This window comes from Rutidosis leptorrhynchoides, chromosome 2 (genome assembly GCF_046630445.1).
Source record: "Rutidosis leptorrhynchoides isolate AG116_Rl617_1_P2 chromosome 2, CSIRO_AGI_Rlap_v1, whole genome shotgun sequence".
NCBI classification, from domain to species: Eukaryota; Viridiplantae; Streptophyta; class Magnoliopsida; order Asterales; family Asteraceae; genus Rutidosis; species Rutidosis leptorrhynchoides.
The window spans coordinates 525903039-525923329 of record NC_092334.1 but is presented as its reverse complement, the minus strand read 5'-3'; the positions used below and the strand labels follow the sequence as shown (position 1 = coordinate 525923329).

Here is a 20291-nt window from a genome sequence, read left to right as displayed (position 1 = left end):
ATCTTAGTGGAAGTTGAGATGGAGTGGGGGTTGTTGTGGTTTGATATTTATCGAGTGTTAGATTCGTCATAGGATTGTATATAGAGAAACAAAAACGTGCAATTAAGTGGTTTTTGTATTATATTTGCGTGAAAAATCATGTACAATATACATGATAAAGTTCCGGGTATTGTTAATAAAATGGGAATTGAGTGATTATGCTATGGACGTATGATCTTATTCTTATTAGACTTCTTATACTAAGTGTATATTTTTATTGAATGGCAAGGTTCGATAAAAAATATATAGATTATAGATTTATAAATATATGCTTATTATACAGTTACAATCATTCATATAAGATAACATGTTTTAATAACATTTGTCAACTTTAATATATCATTTAACCGTTTTTCTTCAACAAACCCGTGTTGTCACGGGTCTTTTAACTAGTTTTATTTATTAGGAGTATATATTACTGTAAAACAAACTAATATTAAAATCTAAAGCACATTTAAACATCATTCAACTTTTGACGATATTTTAAAAAGAATTAATTTTTTTTTTTTTTGGCAGCGATTGGGATCACCCGAGGGGGACTAAACCACCCGTTGCGATCATCTCCCGTTTCGACTATGCCGATGCAGCGATAATAACCCCACCCTCATCGCTGCCCGGGAGGAAACTTTGAAACCGATCCAAGGGTACGACCAAGTAAAACCACCCTCCCTTTATCCCCCAAACGATATGGAAAAGGTGTCATGAGTGGATACTTCATGACAGTGATGAAATTGTGTTTTAATATGTAGCCAACATGAGTCGAACTCCTGACCTCCTCTAAAAGAGACAGACCACTAACCGCTAGACCACATCACAACTTCAAAGAGAATTTAATAACGGATCAAATCGTGTTAAATTATACTTAACACGTTAGAATACTATAAATATAAATAATTTTTTTTTATAAAAGTGATGGTTTCAATCATGGAATGCATATAGCATACGACCAATGTGGGTTGCACGTACCCCATGATGCTTCTTCACACCTACAGCATCACCATTTCCAGGATTCTTGATACCTCAAAACTCCTTTTTATAATTCATAACGATGTTTAAAATAAAATATATATTTTACTACATACACATCTTCTACACGTAACCAAAGAATAAATAACATTAGAAACAGAAAAGAAAAAAAAAATGTTTTTTTTAGTGAATAGAAATTGGAACTACAATGGAGAAGTTTACATGAAATCCCATCAAGAAGGCAGTGGGCTAGTAACGTTGGGACGCCTGCAGTCACACATGCATATGCTTCTTGACTCTATAACTAAACGCTGTGACCTCCGTATGTGAAGCTTGATATTCACTAGTTTGCCAGCCATCTGGTAACACACCAACAAACAAATCATCAGATTGGCAGGCAATGAATAGAAGCCCAACACAAGACGAGCAGTACATGCAATAGGTCAAAACGGGTTATTTTGGGTCAAAACAACAATAATCTAAATGTATAGACAAAATAATAGGAGGATCTGTGCATTAAAAACAGACTTCGCGTTTTAACCCGTTTGACTAGTTCCGCATTCAACTAACTATTTTGATTTGGTCCATTTGAGATAAATCACAACCCAAATAGACCCGTTTATATGTATATGGGTCGGAAGTCCACATAAAAGAAAGTTCAGGTGTAGTATGATTGAGATAGAATAGCACACCATTCTCCAAACCAAGTCTTCTGGCCCCAATGGTTGAGCAGGGTGGGAATACAAGAAATGCCTCACGTACTGTCACATAAATAAAAAAAATCATCATTAAAAATTCAGGAACAGGAGAATCGTGCTATAAATATCCATGTGAATCATATAAAGGGTCACTGAAGCAGCTGGTGGTTAAACATCAATAACTGGAACAATCATATAAGGATGAACTTGAAATTGAATTGACAAATAGGTCAAATGCATTTTTTTCCCAAACAGAATGGGTTTTACCCTGAAAAATATCTACAAATATAAACGATTTATGTACAATAGAATGTGACAAAAGGCCACATATGACTTGAACTAGAGCCTAAAGCCTAATAATTCAAGAACGAGTATGTAAACACACATACTAAGACCAAAACGTAACAAACACCACTCAATGTAGACACCCGATCCACAATTAGAAAAAATATGTCCAAACATATAAGGACTGGTTGACAGTAAAACATGAGAAAATAGTGACTCAGATGTTCCATTCACCGTCAAATCTCACATGTACAAGACATATATAGCATACTAGCATACGCAAAAGAAGTCGTGTTGCAAGGGATTCATTCAACAGTGGATAGAAAGAGAGACAATTTTCACGTACAAGAAACCCCATTTCCGTAAAGAAAAAAATGAGTTCAGGCTTAAGAAAGATGTATGATAACACCAACTTTCAATTGTATCTGAAATATATACTACACTTAATTAAAAATAAACTGAGGGATCTAAAGGGTTTATATATATAATATATAATATAACATATAACATATAATTAAAATAAAAACAAATAAATTTTACAAAACTAAGAGACATTGCAGCATGCTTCTATAGTACTATATTAGCAATTTCACAGTAACAAACCTTTGCCAAATGATCTTGCATTTCTTTTATCTGAGTAGGTTTGATACTTCTAAGGTATGCCAAAAGCCAACCTGGCTGCACGGCATCACTTGAAGAAACAAATAAAGAGATCTGCAACAAGGGAATAAGATATAAGCATCAGTTAACACTTAGCTATAATAAAGCAATCTGCACAAGTAATAAGGGCTTAAATGCTATATACTGTAACAGATTACAGGTTTGACCCATATTGATGGATAAAAGTGTTGGCACTTACCTTACGATAATCAAGTATTCCTTCAAAAGGAAGCTCAAGTTCATCACTAACTATAACAGGTATGCAACCACTAACAATGGCATCAAACAATCTCGCAGACGACGGTGTATCACCAGCTGGGCTCAGGCAAAACACAGATCTGTTCACCAAAGAACAACCAACTCAACAAATGTACAAAAACACCGCCTATATGGAAATAAATAATTCAGGGTCAAATACATACTTGCGCATGCCACTTTGTGCAGCTGTTTTCCCTGCCTCTCCAGCACTCCCCTCTTCAATGATGACATCATCCGCACCACCAAGTTCTGACCCAAGTTTCGAACGTATTTTTCCTCCCTGTAAGTAGGATATAGTATAAAGTCAAGATCACGTTTAATGGGTAAATAACTAAATAAGGGTAACTTTGCTAAGCATTTGACTAAACGCTTGTCCAAATTATTGTGTGTTGTATGTTAAAAAAGAAATAAGCCAAGCTAGCAACACAAATAGGTACGACCCATATGAACGAAATTAAACAGACATAGCTTCGAAGTCTTGATTAAAAATCATACAGCGTTTCTTTTAAGCCGCCCACGAAAATATAGCAGTGTGGTTCTCCTTGATGCACTTTCTGATAAGCATTTCACATCACATAAATCAAGATTGGGAACATAAGGAAGTATCAAATCTTTCTCAAGTGAAACTTGGCCAGGCTTGTACCTGCAATTGTTAATATCGATAATAATTATAATTATAAACTACACTCCACAAAATTAATCAATTTATAATGTTTAAACTATAAAAGATACCAGTTCCCAGTGGAGTCCATATCTGGCAACAACCATATTGCATTTTTGACAAACTTGCGAACAGACTTAAAAGACCATGGATGATGAATTGGAAATATGTGATCTCTTCCTTCAGACCGTTTCCAAGCAGGCTGATCAGTAACCCATTTTAATGCTTCCTGAAATGACACACAAACAAAATCACCCAAATAGGTCAAGTTTACCAGATATCATGATTCACAGATCCACTAATGGTTTGCAGGTTACAAAAAATTATATATTCAGTAAACAGTGGTATCCACTCACACCCTGTAAAGCGTCTTGCATTGCTGTTTCTCCAACAAAAAGTAGCTAATAGTCGTGAAAAATGGAACATAGAAAAGATCAGCTTCCTCCTGTTGATGAACTCGCACAACACTTTTCAATTTCCTTTCTGATTCTGGAGCAATTAAATCCGCCCACAACCAGTAGTCAATAGAGTGCTACAATATAACACATAGAAAATGATAGTTAAAGCGAGGCAGCTGGTATTTGGCATTCCATTTTACACAACCAGATTCAAGAATTCAACTGTAACAAAACAGCACGCAGAAAATAGGGTTTCATATGCATTTCTGCCTATTAGTTCAGTGTTCAACAAACCTGATTATATAACATATTACGTGAAAAATGCCACAAAATATTATGTATCCAAAACTAAACAATAGCCATAGTCAAATTGATTCACTATATCCAAACACATGACTAGAAGCTAACTGTAAACACAATAATCGGATACTAAACACAATGCCAATCCATATCAATGTAGAATATAGCTAAATATGCATAACATGATAAATTGAAACTACCTGTTCGATAAGCCGGTGAACTGGACTACCATTAGATGTAAGATTAACCGTCTCTCTATACGTATTTTGATACAGCAAAAGCATATCATAAGTAAACTTAACCGGCATCTCATAAACATAAACCCTAACAGGCAACATATTGTTTTCATCATTATAAACCCTAGCAGTTTCCGATCTCCAGATCAAATCATCTAATTTCCTAACTTCCCGCTGCTCATCATCACTCGCCGGATCAGCGGCAGTATCATCAGGTGATCCCGGAATTCTAGGTTTTTTCAAAAATTGTTCGAGTGAATTGACGAAAGAGTAGTGAACGTTAGGGTTTAGGTAAGGTTGGTTTGAGATTGAAGTGTGTGAGTTGGAGATGGATTTGGTTGGTGGTGAAGTGGTGAAGATGTGGAAAATGAGAAAGAAACAAGTGAGTGTGATTGTGATTAGGAGGAATGGGGATCTGGTGAGTTTGGTGAAATTAGGGTTCATTGAAGAAGATGAATATTGTCTACCACCAGCCATACAAACAGGGTGGTGGTTCACTGGATCACACTGAATTTGAGCTCAGCTCTTTGTTGTTATATTGCGTGAGCCTTTAAGATTTAAAACAAACCCAGTAGTTGCCTAGTCGGTTCATGGTTGATATTTTCACCGCTATATAAAAAGGTAAAAAGTAGAAGGTTTTCCCTGTTCGGGCTATCCGGGAGAGCGAGTAATCCGACCCCATACTCTGATGTACGCAGCCTAGCACGATTACTCTCTGGCTGTTTTCAACCCATCCCTGGCCAACACTAAATATTCGCCCTGTACGGGATTCGAACCTGAGACCTCTTGCAAAGAACTCATGGCCCCAACCACTGGCCTATCTAGTAAGTAAATTAACGTAAGTAAAATCCAACAAATAATGGACAACTTTTTGAGTCGGAAGGAGTAGTACCAAAGAGACGTAATAAACTTAATTCATCGAAGTGACATAAATCCCAAACTTAAAGATAAACTTTTAACGAGTGATAACGATAAAAAATTCATGAGTCAAAACCACTAAAGCCTAGCAAATGGCGCGTACCTCAGTTGATAATGGGTAAGAGCAGTTTGTCGCAAATGAACAGAGGTCGGGGTTCGAATCCTGTCAACTTCATAGCCACAACAGTTGATTGAGTAAGGTATGCCACACATTATGAAATTGTCAGTCGATTGTGAGCCGGTCAGGGTTGCCGGTTATCAACATTTTACCAAAAAAACCACTAATGCTTATTAAAATTAAGCATTTATTCAAATAGAAGCTTCTTCATATATAGCTTGCCCAATCTATAGCTTCAACAAAACATCCTTTTTCTTCGCTCTTTCGAAACCGACACAGAAATGAGTGCGGATTTTACTTTCTAGTTTAAAGTTTCAAGCATGAGATGAACTTTGAAATTATGTTACTAAGAAATTCAGCAAGAAGCTTTCGCGTCTCAAAAATGAATTTCTTCTCGGCGACCTTCATATTTCATTAAGGTCTTTTAGTCAAATTAAATTGTCCAGTTGCCCATTACACTTTCTCAATTTCCCGACAACCGCATCAAAAAATCGACTTCATGAAACTGACATGCATCCTGGCTCGGACTCTTTAATGGAATTTCAACAACATTTCCCGCTTATAGAAGCCATTTTCTGACCTTCAAAGGCCAAAAGCTAGATGAAACATGAACTTTATTTTAGGTTTATTAAATTTGATCAAAATTGGCCAAAAGCCAGTTGTACAAGAATTGTACAACTTGTAGTTATAACATGCACGTTTACTATTGTTAAGATCATTCAGGAAATTAAAGACAACAAAAGCAGGAAGAGCAGAAATGGTAATGTAAAGTTATAACAAATCACACAACATTTGGTATCTATAAAGTGAAAACCTGGTAACAATTCAACTACCTTTGTCTTACACAAAATGCATGTAAAAACAATGGTAAAACTCTAAATATGACCCCACACCAAAAAAATGAAAAATAAAACAGAGAACATAAAAGTCTAAATTCATGTTCATCACAATCTGAGCAAGACATAATGTGCTAGAAAGGTCTAAAAGCTAATAAGATCATCTTTCGATGGTTTATCCTTTTTCGATTCAGATGAGCCACCACCTTTCTTTCCAAATATCATCTCGTCAAGATCATCCATCATATCATCGTTGTTGTTGCTGCTGCCACGAGACCCTGCAGGCTTTCTGATCAACGATTCTTCTTTGCCAACCTGAGTTGGCTCATCGGGTTCTGCAGCCACAGCAATCATAGCAGGTTCTGGCTCACGACACACCTCACTAGGTTTCTTCATTTCTTCATACTTCGAAAGAACTTTTTGGATTTCATCATTTACACTCAAAGCCTCAAATAGCAGGGCCTCGTCATCTCCTCCTGTCTCTACTATTCTCTGAACAGTGAGTTGGGACTGGCGGCATTGTTGTACGAGTGTCGAGGTCAAATCATCCTGCAATTCCAACAGATGTAAAATGCTAAGTTATTATTTTAACAAAAAGGAGGGCAATATAGGTTTCTATATACACCTATATTTATGGCATTGCGTTTTAAGACTTTGGACCTGCCCTTCCACAGACATCAAGATCCCTCACATGCAGAGGTTGCAAAATGCATGAGTTGGACAAATAGGTCAAAACGGGTTAGAAGCAAAAAATGGATAATTTTGTACTTGTGAGGACGGATCAGTTTGAGTCTAAACACATTTTCCAGGATTTGCTATTTTTTTAATAAATAATTAGAGTGTTAGATATGATTACAGATGTTATACCACTTCAATAATATTCTTACCTTTTGCTTGAAATATTCAGGACACTTTCCGATTTAACAAAGTATTGAAGGCGGCTTTCAACGCGTTTGACCCTTTCGACACTTTTACATGTTTCCTTCTTACCCGCTTGACCCGTTAGCAATAAATCATTACTTGTATTGACCATTCCTAAGTAAATGGGCTTGAATCGCAAACCTTTACTTCACTTAGTTAATGTTTACACGCACAAACAGTACAAAACAACATTATGAATCTACGATGTGCCCATTAAAGCTGAAAGAGAAGATGCTTAACTTTAAAAGTGGTTATAAACAAAAGGATAATTGTTCCGGACCAAAAATTACTTCTTAACTGAATGTCTGATCAGCAGTCATCAAGTGCTAACATAAACTAATAAAGTAAGACAATGTTCACGATGTATTCTACAAATCCTACATATGATGAATGTTTGAATATAGTAACAATACCTGCAAAGCATCCTGCTGGGGTGAAGAAGATAGAACAGTAGACAGAAGCTCAAGACTGTTTCTTGCCACATCAAATGCTTCTTTTGTTTGTTCTGCAGATAGGCCTTGAACCGGAATCTCTTGTTGATGAAATTGCTGTGGAGGAACAGGATATACCTCTGTAGGCGGAATTGAACGAGGAGGGGTAAATATAGGAGCCAAGCTCTCAGAGTCACGACCAGGAAATCGAATTCCCCTTGATTTTAAACTCTGTCATACACAAACAAGTAACTTAACCTTACAATGGAATCAATACAACAAATAAAGCATATTTTTGAGTGCTGATTTTTATAAAAAAGTTGAACCTTTACCTTGTATGTCTCTTCATAAACAGGCAGATATCGAAGCTCTTCAGTAGACTCACCCCAAGCTTCGATCAAGATCAAAGCTTTATTACGATTATTAACAACTGTTTGTGGATCATCAATCATCTTCACCATTTCATCAAGAACTCTCTCTGCAGCAACTTCTGAAAAAGCCTTCTCACAGTTCTTAACCACAGTCTCAAGCAACACAAGAGTCAAATACTGAATCCTAGCATTCTTCAACATGATCCTTTTCTTTATGGCACGTATCATATCAATACTACTGATCCTCTCATGATTGATCATATCACACAGTTCAAGATTCGTCGCCCAATCAGGCTCATCTAGCGTCTCTGCAGTTGCTTCCTCCACAAGATTATCAGCTTGATTCGGTCCTTGAAAGAACTCCTTCATCTTAAAACTCATCGAACTCACACCTGCAGTAATCTTCTGACCAACCTCAGATCCACCAATCTTCAGACGCTCACCGAGCGCATTAACTTTTTCCATTATATTATCACTCATCGTTCTGAAACCCTAATTTTGTAACACAGTTTACCTCTGATCCTATATTCAATCAGATCTTCCTAATCCTTCAACAGTCAAATCAACAATTTAAGTACAACGGAATCATATAATTATATATACATACATAAAATGTAAAATAAAATGATAAACTACACACACATACACATATGTATATATATACTGCTTTCATCAAGTGTAATTACAAAGGATCGGATATCACGATGAACAAAAAAAACAATCAGATGAACAAATAATCATTTTATAAAGCCGGAAAACAAGTAAGAGTAGCAATTAACATGATAATTTCGACAGATTACGAACAAAAATAGAATGATCGCATAAGATATCATACAGTAATTAATAATCACTTTATATAAACATTTATGTAGAAATATAATTATAATGATTACATATATATATGGATCGAAATAGTACCTTATTGAGCTGAAATTGAAAGAATATAAAGTAGTTAAGTTTTATCTGGCTTGTGAAAAGGGGGGTTGTAGAATTTGGTCGCCCGGAAGACTTTGTTACAGTGGTTCCTGGAAACTTGAAGTTGCAGCAAACTTTTCTAAGACCCTTGACTCTAACTTCACGTGAATAGTCCCTGAACATTTAGAACTTAAACGATTTTAGTCCTCAATTTTTATTAAAGTAGTCATATCAGTTTGCGTTTAGCATTTCACCTTGTTTTATTTATCGCGGGAAAACAATAACATAAATAAACGAATTCGAAGATCAACGTGGTACAAACTATCTGGCAACACATACTAACCCTAGTCAACCCCGCAACATACAGAAATACCAACAAACAAGCAAATCTAACTAGATCTAACCACCAACATGGTATAGCTAAAATTACAAAGCAAGCTAAACAAACAACCAAGGTTACATCCAAAGGAGCCTAAGGTACCGACAGAACCAAACCATTCCAGAGAACACAACAAAAACGTCGGGAGAACGTTCATGCCTACCAGTATCCATCGAGAACCATAAAGTTTCGCCTACCACAAAACTCCACGAGCCGCTACACACGAGAACCACAACTGCAACTAGTCACCCCACCCGGCTTAAAAATCAGATCTTCAACAAGGAGATTGTCGCCTGGTTAATGCCGATAGACAAGACCGGAGAAGGAGACCGGCAACAAATCACAAGTGCGAGCACATAAACCGGTAACGAAACCAGCTAACACGGTCCAAACCATAAACGAGTGCAACCAATGAACCAAAATCATACCAAGAGAACATCGGTGAAGGTTTTCGGAGAACAGCTGCACTGGAACTAATCAAAACTCCTGCAACACCAACCACCAGAAATACGGGTGAAATTTTCGTGCACAAAAACTGACCATCCACATGTGAAACCGACCCACAAGTACCACTTCCAATGAAAAGGCCAACAAGAAAGAGAGTGAACCAGCGTCCAAGACGAATCTCTGGTAAAGCTTTTGGAAGAGCAAAACAGGAATAAAATCAAGAAAAATTGAATGGCGCAAGAAAAAGAGAAGCAACTCCCCCAGGCAACCACCAACCAAAAGCCGAGACCGGTAGTGGTGCCTGAAACAGAGGTGGAACTCAACAACTAAACCTCCGATCGTGAAAAAAAAGCACTGAAGAAAGAAGGGGAGAGAGAAGATCGAAGGAAAGAAACGAGCAGGGAAGAATTTCCCGACCACCGGCGAGATGCATGAAAGGAAACTGGAAGAATTTCGTCTTGATCAAGGGCATGTTTATTTTCAACTTAATGATATGTTTCTATACAACTTTTAATTCAATAAGTAAAAGTGATGTTCCATTGTCACTTAATCTGAAAATGGGTATGTATTCTATGAGACATAGAATCAGACACTCTTCCCAAACAAAGGCAAATGGAAACGAGACTTAATACAGACAAAAATAAACAATGTGTTAGTATTGTCATGATGATTATCTATTTATCTTTTAGTACAAAGTCTCACACAGAACATTAACACTTTGAACCTTTGTATGTCGCACCTTATGTGAGCATAGTATGATGCCATGTTTTGGATGCGCGCGCGCGCGCACACACACACACACACATACATACATACATACATACATACATACATACATACATACATACATACATATATATATATATATATGTATGTATGTATGTATGTATGTATGTATGTATGTATGTATGAAAGATATATGTTACATATGACAGATATGTTACAAATTCTTTTTGAATAAGGTATATCATTACCTACGTTGGATGTTTTTCACTTAAAGATTACGATAGTGACTTGGTTGATGGAGAGATGATTCAAAAGGCGTTTATGGACGCAAATCAAATAGGTTCCTCGGGACATCTTCCTTCGGGTTCTTGTGAGAGTAGTGAAGATTCCGGGGCGATATTGGGGTTGACAAAGAGGTTGGTTTTTTTGTGGAACTTCGTATGGAAGGGTCGCTTCCACCTTCCGTACCGGGTTTTAGAATTGGAAGTGGAGCTACAAGTGTATCACCCTATGAGAATAAGATTCCGAAAGTGAAGATTTTAAATCGTTTGAAGGTGGACGGTGTGGGGGTCAAACCGTTTGCTAAAAATCGGAAAGGTAACGCGAGTAGACGGTAACTTGTAGTCGGTTATTGGACTTTTTTGTTTTGTTGTCGCTTTAAGCATCGTTTGTGTTTATGTTGGTCTTATTGGATTGTATAAGTTTGTTGTTCAAGGCTCGGGTTTAGTTAGCTTGTTAGGGTATGTTTACCGCTTTCGAGCCTTGTTGCGTTTCATTCGACTTTCTATTTGTGTTTGTCTTTTCATCTTCCGATGAAGAGGCTATTGAATGTTATCGTTATTTTTGACAAAAAAAAAAAAAGTTGCCTACTTTGGATCATACATATAATCCGGGAGAAAAAAACTTATGTGCAGCGTGTAAAGGCGGGATTTAATGCAACACAGATTCTATAAAACACACTCCGTAATCCAAATTACACTATTTGACATCAAGCAACAATTTGTATTCTCAACCGACTATAACTTAACAAATAAAACCACATCCTTTAAGTCATACTGAAATCCACATGTTTTGCACAATCTACAGCCTACCACTTGAATGAAACAATGAACCTTAATGACCTGAGCTAGTAGGACCTTTAGGTGAACTGGGTGATTCTTGCCGAGTTGACTCGGTCTTTCCAGATTGTTCTCCCTCTGCCACTTTCTCCATCGTCTTCTGTCCAACTTCTCCAGCAGCTTTTGTGACCCTGCTGAACGCTCCCGCCACCCAGGCAGTCCCAGTCAGCACATACCGATTCTTCATAATCGCGGACCCCGCCTCACTTACCGTCTGCTCTGCATTTGCAAACGCCGTTTTGGTCTTTTCCGACACTTGAAACTTTTGATCCAAATCTTTTACTTTCTCATTCACAAGCGTTGTGCCTAAGGTGATTTTTTCAGTGAGACCGATTCTTTGGTCAATTGTAGCGGCTTTTGCAGCAGCAGTTGAAGTGAACTTGAGCTTTTCATCGAACGCTTTGGCTTTATTAACTGCATCTTTTCCTAAAATAAAACCTTTCGCCAACATGCTACTCACTACGTCTTCTGCCTTTTGAACCGCAGATTCCGCAACGCCCCCAGTTTGTTGATCCATTGCCTAAATAACATTTTGCCAACATTATGTCAGTCGGATACTAAACTTTATGTGCATTTGAAGAGATCGATACATTTTCAAAAACTTCACCCTTTTGAAAGTGACTACATGATATTGGATAACTGCTGTTCAAAAAAATAAAAATAAAAACATGATATTGGATAATCAAAATCAGTTAATCAACCTTAACAAAAATGACCGTTTGATTAGTGTATGCCATACCCGACCCAACCCGTTTGGGTCTGACCCATTTGGGTCCATTTTAAAAAGCTGACCCATTTGGGTCTCGACCCGTTCGGACTCAAACCCGACCCAACACGACCCGATTGCCAGGTGTAGCTGTATGGTAATGCTTTTTCTGTATGAAAACTAAATAAGAAGATAATCAGAAGCGACATTTGTTATCCTACCACTAAAACCTGATTATAGCAAATACAACTAACAGCCCTATATGTTCACTTATAATCAAGGTTGTAAAAGTCGCGAGTCGGGACGAGTCACGCGTTGACCAACGTCGATTTTTAGTAATAAATAAACTAAACATATATATTACACATCAATATCTTACATAGAGTATCACTATTTCAAACAGAGATATATTGCACAAAATTTAATTTTAGAAACCTTATACAAATTTGACCTAACTTTGACTGACTTAGACCCGACTTTGACCCAACTTTTTAGCATTGACCAACTTTTAATGCTTTTTTGGGCGAGTCGGGACGGGCTAGTTCCCAAACCGACGCAACGGCCGACTTTTACAACAGTGGTTGTAATATACAAATCCAAACGCCCCCATGATAAGTAAATGAAAGTTTCAAAAAAAAAAAAAAGTACAGGGGATTGTTGCACTGGAGGTGTAGTAGCAGAAGTTGGAAGAGTGTATTCTGGTGCAAGAACAATCGTAACAGACTGGTCAACTATCGTTGCTCCCTGAAATTACCAAACTGAAACTCGTAAGATTATACGCAACAGCATAATGTTATAGCTTGTAAATTATGCTGATAATATATATTACATACCGAGAGTAGAACTGCGGTATCAGCACCTTGAGAATCCTTAAAGGTGACAAATGCAGTTTGAGCCCGTTCACTGTCGCTGTAAACATAGCCGGTAGCCAAAATGTCAAAACATATAGATTATGGAATGATACTTAAAAGATAATGACTAAATTGCACAGTTTCTTAAGATCAATTTAGCATAAAGACACACACTTTAGAAAACATGTTACCATTATTTTAAAGATCGTCAGCAGAATCTCGAAGTACTAACTACCAAGGGAACTAACTAACCTTTGTATATCAATATATTCAATTTCACCAGAAAACGAAAAAAATTCCTTGATGTCTTGCTCGGAAGCACTCAAGGAAACATTGTTGACCTTCACAGTTCGTATCTGTCGAGATAAATTGTACAAGTTTCATTAAATTGCATGTGATTCAAAACAACTTGAAACACAAAGTGTATTGCATAACCAAGTAAATCAATAACTAAATGAAGCTTATACACACGACAGTCACATTTACGATTATAACTGGACCAATGGCTTAGGTGGTGCTCAATTCGTTGATAGGTAATCACTACGCATATGAATTCCTAGTGACTATAAATTTCTAAACCCGACCCTTTAGGGCTAGGTGTTCGGCTAAGCTTAGTTTCAGGGCTTGCTGAATTCGGAAAAAAACCAATAAGCTAGCGTCTTATAGGCGTATCAACTTGAGCTAGACTTAGTTAAGTCATAAGCTTAAATTTAAAAGCTCGTAAGCTGGGACGAAAACGCTTATCAGATTTTCCAAAATACGATAAAATGATTATGGTTACCAATTTTTTCTTACAAGTTATTTTACTTTTATTCTTATGTATCTTGATCCTCAGTTACATCTGTTATAATAAAATTAAAAAAAAAAAAAAAAACACAAAAATTCTACTCCAACTTCAAGTTTTGGTGCAATTGTGTAAATATCTTGATGCTCAATCACATGATGTTACTTTTTTAAAAAAAAAAAATTCACATATTATCTCAACTCAATCACTATAACACGCAACCAAACAAGTAAAATAAACGGATTCAATTCATTTCAAATATCATACAAAAAAGGGCGAATTTATGATTCTTATAAGTACACGAGATCTAGGTGGAAGACCTAATTAATATCGAAATATTGAATAAAAAAAAGATTAAGTTACATAAATGCAAACGATTTAAACAAATAGTAACACATAATGATTTTATTGTGTGCAGTAAAAAAATGAAATTAAAGATGTGAAAATTACTAACCGACATCGAATTAACAAGCGGTGACGATATTATAGGATTTGATTTATTAAAATTTGGGGAAATCGGTAGGAGGTTGATGATGTTACACTATCGAATCAACGTATACAAGCAACAATAGCAATTAAGCAGCTTTTTGTACATACGTGATGCCGGATCGGGTTGAACCCGTTTGTAAGATGATAATGGGTGATGATTTTTTATTTTTTATTTTTGACAAACAAAAAAAATAAATAAAAGTAATTATTAATCTCGGAAACAGAATGAAAACAAACTAATGAAATGACTCGTGGAATCACGGGTTTGTTTAAACGAAACAGTTTAATGATATGTTTTAGCAGGGCCGGCCTCGAGAATTTAAAGACCTAGAGCGAGGCATAAAAAATGGGCCCCTAACACGCTGGCTTCGAGAATTTAGGTACCTAGAACGAAGTGAAAAAAACCTCATGCCTCATTTCTATTTTTAATAAGTAAATCAGCCAACATGTATGAACAGTATCATGGGCATTTTGGTCATTCAATCCTTTTAAGTGGGACACATGTGTGCTGCTATGTCGTTTCAGATCCGACACTCCCATAATTAATCACTTTTTCACTACTAGACCAAACCAACCATTCCCCTCTCTCTCTCTCTTAAAAATGAAATACCCCAAAACCATCCTCTCCGCCGATCATGCTTTCATGTCACCGTCTTACAAAATCTTTACATTGACTCAAGAAACTTACATTGGGGTTTTAAAAATGATTACCTTCGTAGCGATATTCATATGGTAACTTAACATTGCATAGATTTTTTTTTTTTTTTTTTGGGTCAAATGTTAACTTTATCTGTCATTTAGGTGCTCTATACCCTAATGAACTATAGGTGTACACTAGATTTAAGAGCCCGTGCGTTGCACGACTGTAGGATTAATGTGCAAGGTACAACATATAACTATATGGCCAACCTCATTTGAGCCTTCGGGGTCACACACATATACACCGAGACGTCAAATAAAATATATATATGATGTATATATATTACTCAAGTAACAAAATAGTAAATCGAAATTAATTCATTTACTATTCATGTGAATAGTAAATGAAATGAAATTAATTAATTTACTATTCACATGAAAGTGATAGAAATTATTAATTATAAGTTTCATAAACTACCCCTAAAGTATTTAAGAAATACGACTTTTTAAAATATAGCATTGTATTTGAAAATGATCTTGATTTCTTTTGATTTGCTTTTTGCTATCAAACAAACGAATCTTGATTTCTTTTGATTTACTTTATGCTACCAAACAAATGGGATATATTATATATTCATATATGTGTATCATATTACGAAGTAATTTTTGAATCATTCTAATGCTTTCGATGAACTAAAAGGAAAAACACATATTACATATTTTGGGTTCATAATATTAATCAAAGGTTGATTGATTATTACTTGGGTTTGGACTAGCATCTATTGACGTTGTTTGAAGTGTAGTGTGGACTATCCAAAGAGACGGTCATATTTTTGATCGTAGGTTTCTCTCCTTCAATCAGTTTCTTCAAGAAAGGTATATCGTTTACTCATCTTATGATTTATATTCTTGACAATTATTATGGTGTAACTGGATTTTTGGGATCGTTAATCATGTGCATGTTTCATTAAATAAGTGAAAATTTAATCTTGTTAAATTTTGTTCATAAAATAATAAAAGATTATTATTTTAACTATCCGCTGCGTTAATCTGTTTTGGTAAAAGTACACACGATTTTACAACAGTGGTATCCGAGCCGCTTTTACACCATCTTAATTGTCGCGTGATTTTCTTTAAATTTAGCTTTGTGGTGAATTGGTAAAAGTCGAAACCTTTTTGGTTTTTAAAGTCAACGCGGTTGATTTAGACTTAACCTCATGACGCACAAATATGATTGAAAGAATATCACTATTTTAAATTGTAGATTTAATTGTTATGGCTTGAATATTTATTATAATTGTTGATTGTTATATTCCATGGTTATACACATGCATTGTAACCATGGACAAACCATATATAGGTTTTAATAATGTAGTTATTAAAATTGTGATTGCATACATAGCCCGTAATGCCCCGACCTATGTGATTGTTGTGATTGTTGATTACGGCAATATTATATCATGTTGATTATTTATTTTATTAGAAAGGCCATTTTGAAGCCAAAGTTGTATTGTATTTATTTTTCATTTTCATAGTATTGTATTTCAGTTTATTTTAATTTGTAAAAGTACTAGTTTAGTTGTATTTTCAAATTTAAATAAATGTAACAAGATGAAAATTGAAGATAAAGATGCAACACGAAGTTTGACTTAGAAGATGGCGAACAGGTCAAGTTGACAACGATGGCGTTTGTCAAGTTTTCACTTGATTCTTGAATTAAGTGGGAGCTACGATATTACCCTTAGTTTGACCTCTTGATCCCATGTCGGCTCATGGGATTAAGCATAGGATTTTTTGGGCTAGGCTATGTGTGTGTGATGCATGGTTGTGTTTTATTTTACGCATTTATATTTAATGGTTGATTATAATATATGCTAAATGTTTTTGATGAAAACATTAAATAAAACCGGTAACGAGTTTCAAATATTAAAATTAATGATTTTAAAAGGTTAAATTCTAACGAGTTTAAAGTTAAATAATTTTGAGACTCAAATTATATATATATGTTTTTTGATGAAAACATTAACTAAAACTCTAAACGAGTTTCAAAGATTAAAATTGATGATTTTAAAATAAGTTAAACTCTAACGAGTTTAATGATAAATGATTTTGAAAGTCAAATAAAATATATGGACGACATCTTTTAAAACTGTTTTAAAACGATACACGTTTGTGTATTTGTTATTTTTATATCCTATAAATTAAATAACAAATTAGATCACAAACATAATCGACATATACAATTGGTTAAAATATTTTTTTAACTAGTAGTGTAGCGAATCTTGTGTGCATGCATTATTCGTTGACACAAACTTTTTACAAAATACCCGTCAAATTTAAGTCATGCCATCCAATGAGCTTGCAAACACTCCTCGTTATTTTTCTGATCTAGTGAGACTAGGCTGAATTATAGCCACGAGGTGGATTTTTCGATCTAGTGAGACTAGCGTGAATTTCCACTGTTTTTCAAATTGGACGACTTAATCGTATTCACGGTGAGACCTGAGTTCGAGGCAAGGATGAGACAAACATGTTAGTAGATAATAGTGGTTTGTTGAACTATACATATCTCAAGGTCTCATAAAGATCTAAGAGTTGCACTTGTAATGCAATTGGTACCCGTTACCTACCAATAGACTCCATAACTGCTAGCTGATCAACAGATGTGGCTATGGAACCTCTATGTGGATCTTAGGCTTTCGTAAATTAATTGTTTTTTTTATAATATTATAAAAACTTGGGTAGTTAATTTATTAAAGCTCAATATCGAAAATACTAAATTGAATCTTATATCTATTGTAGATGTCAAATAATCAAGACGTAAACCAAAACACACTTCCTTCTTTGTTGGAGAAGGATAAACTCAATGTTCAAACTTCCTAGACTGACACTGCAACCTGAGAATTGTTCTCAAGCATACATGGAAGTTGAACAAAATTTAGAACCCTTATTCATACTTCCTGTTGTGGCAGTTGCTGCTGCTCAGCAAAATTTCTATCGGATGTTGTTCGATGATCAGGAAGAAATATGATTGAAGGGTGAAAAAGAATAAGCCGAATATTTTGTGGAAGGAAAATGACAAATCATTTGCTAGGAAAAATATTCCACCTTCCAAGAAGGAAAGCCCAACAAAAGACGCCGAATGTTTCCATTGTGGAAAGGTTGGCAATTGGAGAAGGAAGTTGTCCTATCTTCCAATCTGAGCTGAGAAAAGGCAACGCTGGTGAGACTAGCAAATCAGGTATATTCCATAAATAGTTATATACTTCTTCTAGTGATTCCTATATCTTTGTTAACTGGTTGTGGCCTTCACACCTGTAACAATATGAAGGGAATGAGAAGAAGTAATAGACTAAAGAAAGGCACACTGGATTTGCAAGTAGGCAAAGGGGATCAAGCTTTTGTTAAAGCTATTGGTACCTCTGAACTTACTTCTCTAAGTGGTCTTATTGTTTTGTTGGAACAATAGCATTATGCTCTCAATACTGCGAGCGACATAGTTTGAAAGATGCTAGTTTTGAACTTGCATTTACACACTTAGATATTTCAGTTTCTAAGGATAATATATTTATCTTAATACCTATCCACGTGATGGTATTTTTGAAATTGATATGCATAGTGTAATTTCAAATGAGAATTCTGTGTATACCTACATCGCCAAAGTCTTCAAGCAAGACTTGAATAAGACCTATCTATGACATTGTCATATGAGTCATATAAACAAACAATGCATTTCAAAACTCCAGTCTAATGGACTTTTGGAATCAATTGGCTCTGAGTCATTTGATGTATGCGAGTCATGTTTATGTGAAAAGATGACAAATGCTTCTTTCTCCGATTTAGGTAAAAGAGCTAAAGATCTTTTAGGACTAATACATACTGTTGTATGTAGCCCTTTAAGAACAATGTATAGATTTAGTTAATTTTACTTCATTACATTTACTGATGAGTATAGTAGCTATGATTATGTTCACTTGCTGAAACATAAACATACAACTATTTTACCATTCAAAAGTATTCCAAAATGAAGTAGATAATCAGCTTGGAAAGACCATTAAAGCACTTCGCTCCGATGGAGTAAGTGAGTTTATGAGTCAAGAGTTTTTGGACCACCTAAAGAATTGTGGGATTGTCTCATGGTTCACTCTACCTTACACACCACAACACGATGGTGTGTCTGAGTAAGAGGAATCAACTTTACTTGATATAGTTTGATTTATGATGAGTCTGATTTCTCTACTACCGTCTTTTAGGGATATGTATGAGAGTCTGCTGCAGGCATACTCAATGTGATTCCAACTATGAAGGTAGAAAAGACACCATATGAGTTATGGCATGGGAAGAATCCCAAGTTGTCTTATCTCAAATTCTGGGGTTGTGAAGCGTATGTGAAGCATGACACTTCAAACAAATTAGTACCCAGAACTATCCAATGTTACTTTATACGATACATAAAGGAAACAACAGGTTACTACTTTTACTACCAAGCTGAAGACAACGTGTTTTCTGCTCGGTCTGCTGAATTCCTAGAAAGAGATCTTCTCTTACAAGAAGTCAGTGGGAGTAAAGTAGATCTTGAAGAAATTCAAGTACTTTAAAGTAACATACCTTCAATAAGCACTAGCAATCCACACGTTGAAACTGAGCACACTGTTGGTAAGCCAGAACGTGTTACACCTGCACTTTATAGATCTAGTAGAGCTCATCGGCTTATGAGGTTTAATTATCTGATTAATTCAGATAAACCTCAACTAAGGGATTATGATGAACCCTCTAGCTGTGTGAGGCCATATCAGATTCTGAATCTGAAAATGACTAGATTCTATGAATACAGATATGCAGTCCATGAAGGATAATCAAGTATGAGACTTGATTGATCTTCTACCCAATTGTAAGACAATGAGGTAAAAATGGGTCTTCAAAGGAAGACTGATATGGACGGTAATGTAAACACTTTTAAAGCTCTATTGGTGACAAAAGGTTATGATGAAAGTTTTTCACTAGTCGTGAGCCCTAAAACAATTAGGATACTTATTGCCATGGTTACTTTTCATGATAATAAAATATGGCTAATGGATGTCAAAACCGCTTTCCTAAATGGCGACCTAAGCGAGGACGTATATATGGTTCAGCCGGAAGGG

General features: G+C 35.7%; 3 protein-coding genes across 3 annotated transcripts; all 3 read right to left on the bottom strand.

Annotated features, from left to right (window-relative positions):
• Nucleotides 1-956: 956 nt before the first annotated feature.
• LOC139892914 (probable arabinosyltransferase ARAD1) lies at nt 957-5044 on the bottom strand. The gene is made up of 9 exons (XM_071876040.1): nt 4466-5044; nt 3926-4099; nt 3639-3796; nt 3402-3549; nt 3071-3186; nt 2848-2986; nt 2592-2702; nt 1698-1766; nt 957-1364 (listed from the first exon to the last, which is right to left on the bottom strand). The coding sequence occupies exons 1-9, from the start codon at nt 4976-4978 to the stop codon at nt 1239-1241; spliced, it is 1554 nt and encodes a 517-aa protein (XP_071732141.1). The 5' UTR covers nt 4979-5044; the 3' UTR covers nt 957-1238.
• Nucleotides 5045-6317: 1273 nt separating this feature from the next.
• On the bottom strand, nt 6318-9129 carry LOC139892913 (TOM1-like protein 1). Its single transcript, XM_071876039.1, has 4 exons — nt 9015-9129; nt 8058-8644; nt 7708-7956; nt 6318-6922 (listed from the first exon to the last, which is right to left on the bottom strand). Exons 2-4 carry the CDS (start codon nt 8574-8576, stop codon nt 6518-6520), a joined length of 1173 nt encoding a protein of 390 aa, XP_071732140.1. The 5' UTR covers nt 8577-8644; nt 9015-9129; the 3' UTR covers nt 6318-6517.
• A 2365-nt stretch (nt 9130-11494) lies between these two features.
• LOC139892912 (binding partner of ACD11 1-like) lies at nt 11495-14669 on the bottom strand. Its single transcript, XM_071876038.1, has 5 exons — nt 14477-14669; nt 13491-13594; nt 13221-13296; nt 13036-13131; nt 11495-12201 (listed from the first exon to the last, which is right to left on the bottom strand). Exons 1-5 carry the CDS (start codon nt 14480-14482, stop codon nt 11677-11679), a joined length of 807 nt encoding a protein of 268 aa, XP_071732139.1. The 5' UTR covers nt 14483-14669; the 3' UTR covers nt 11495-11676.
• Nucleotides 14670-20291: the final 5622 nt, after the last annotated feature.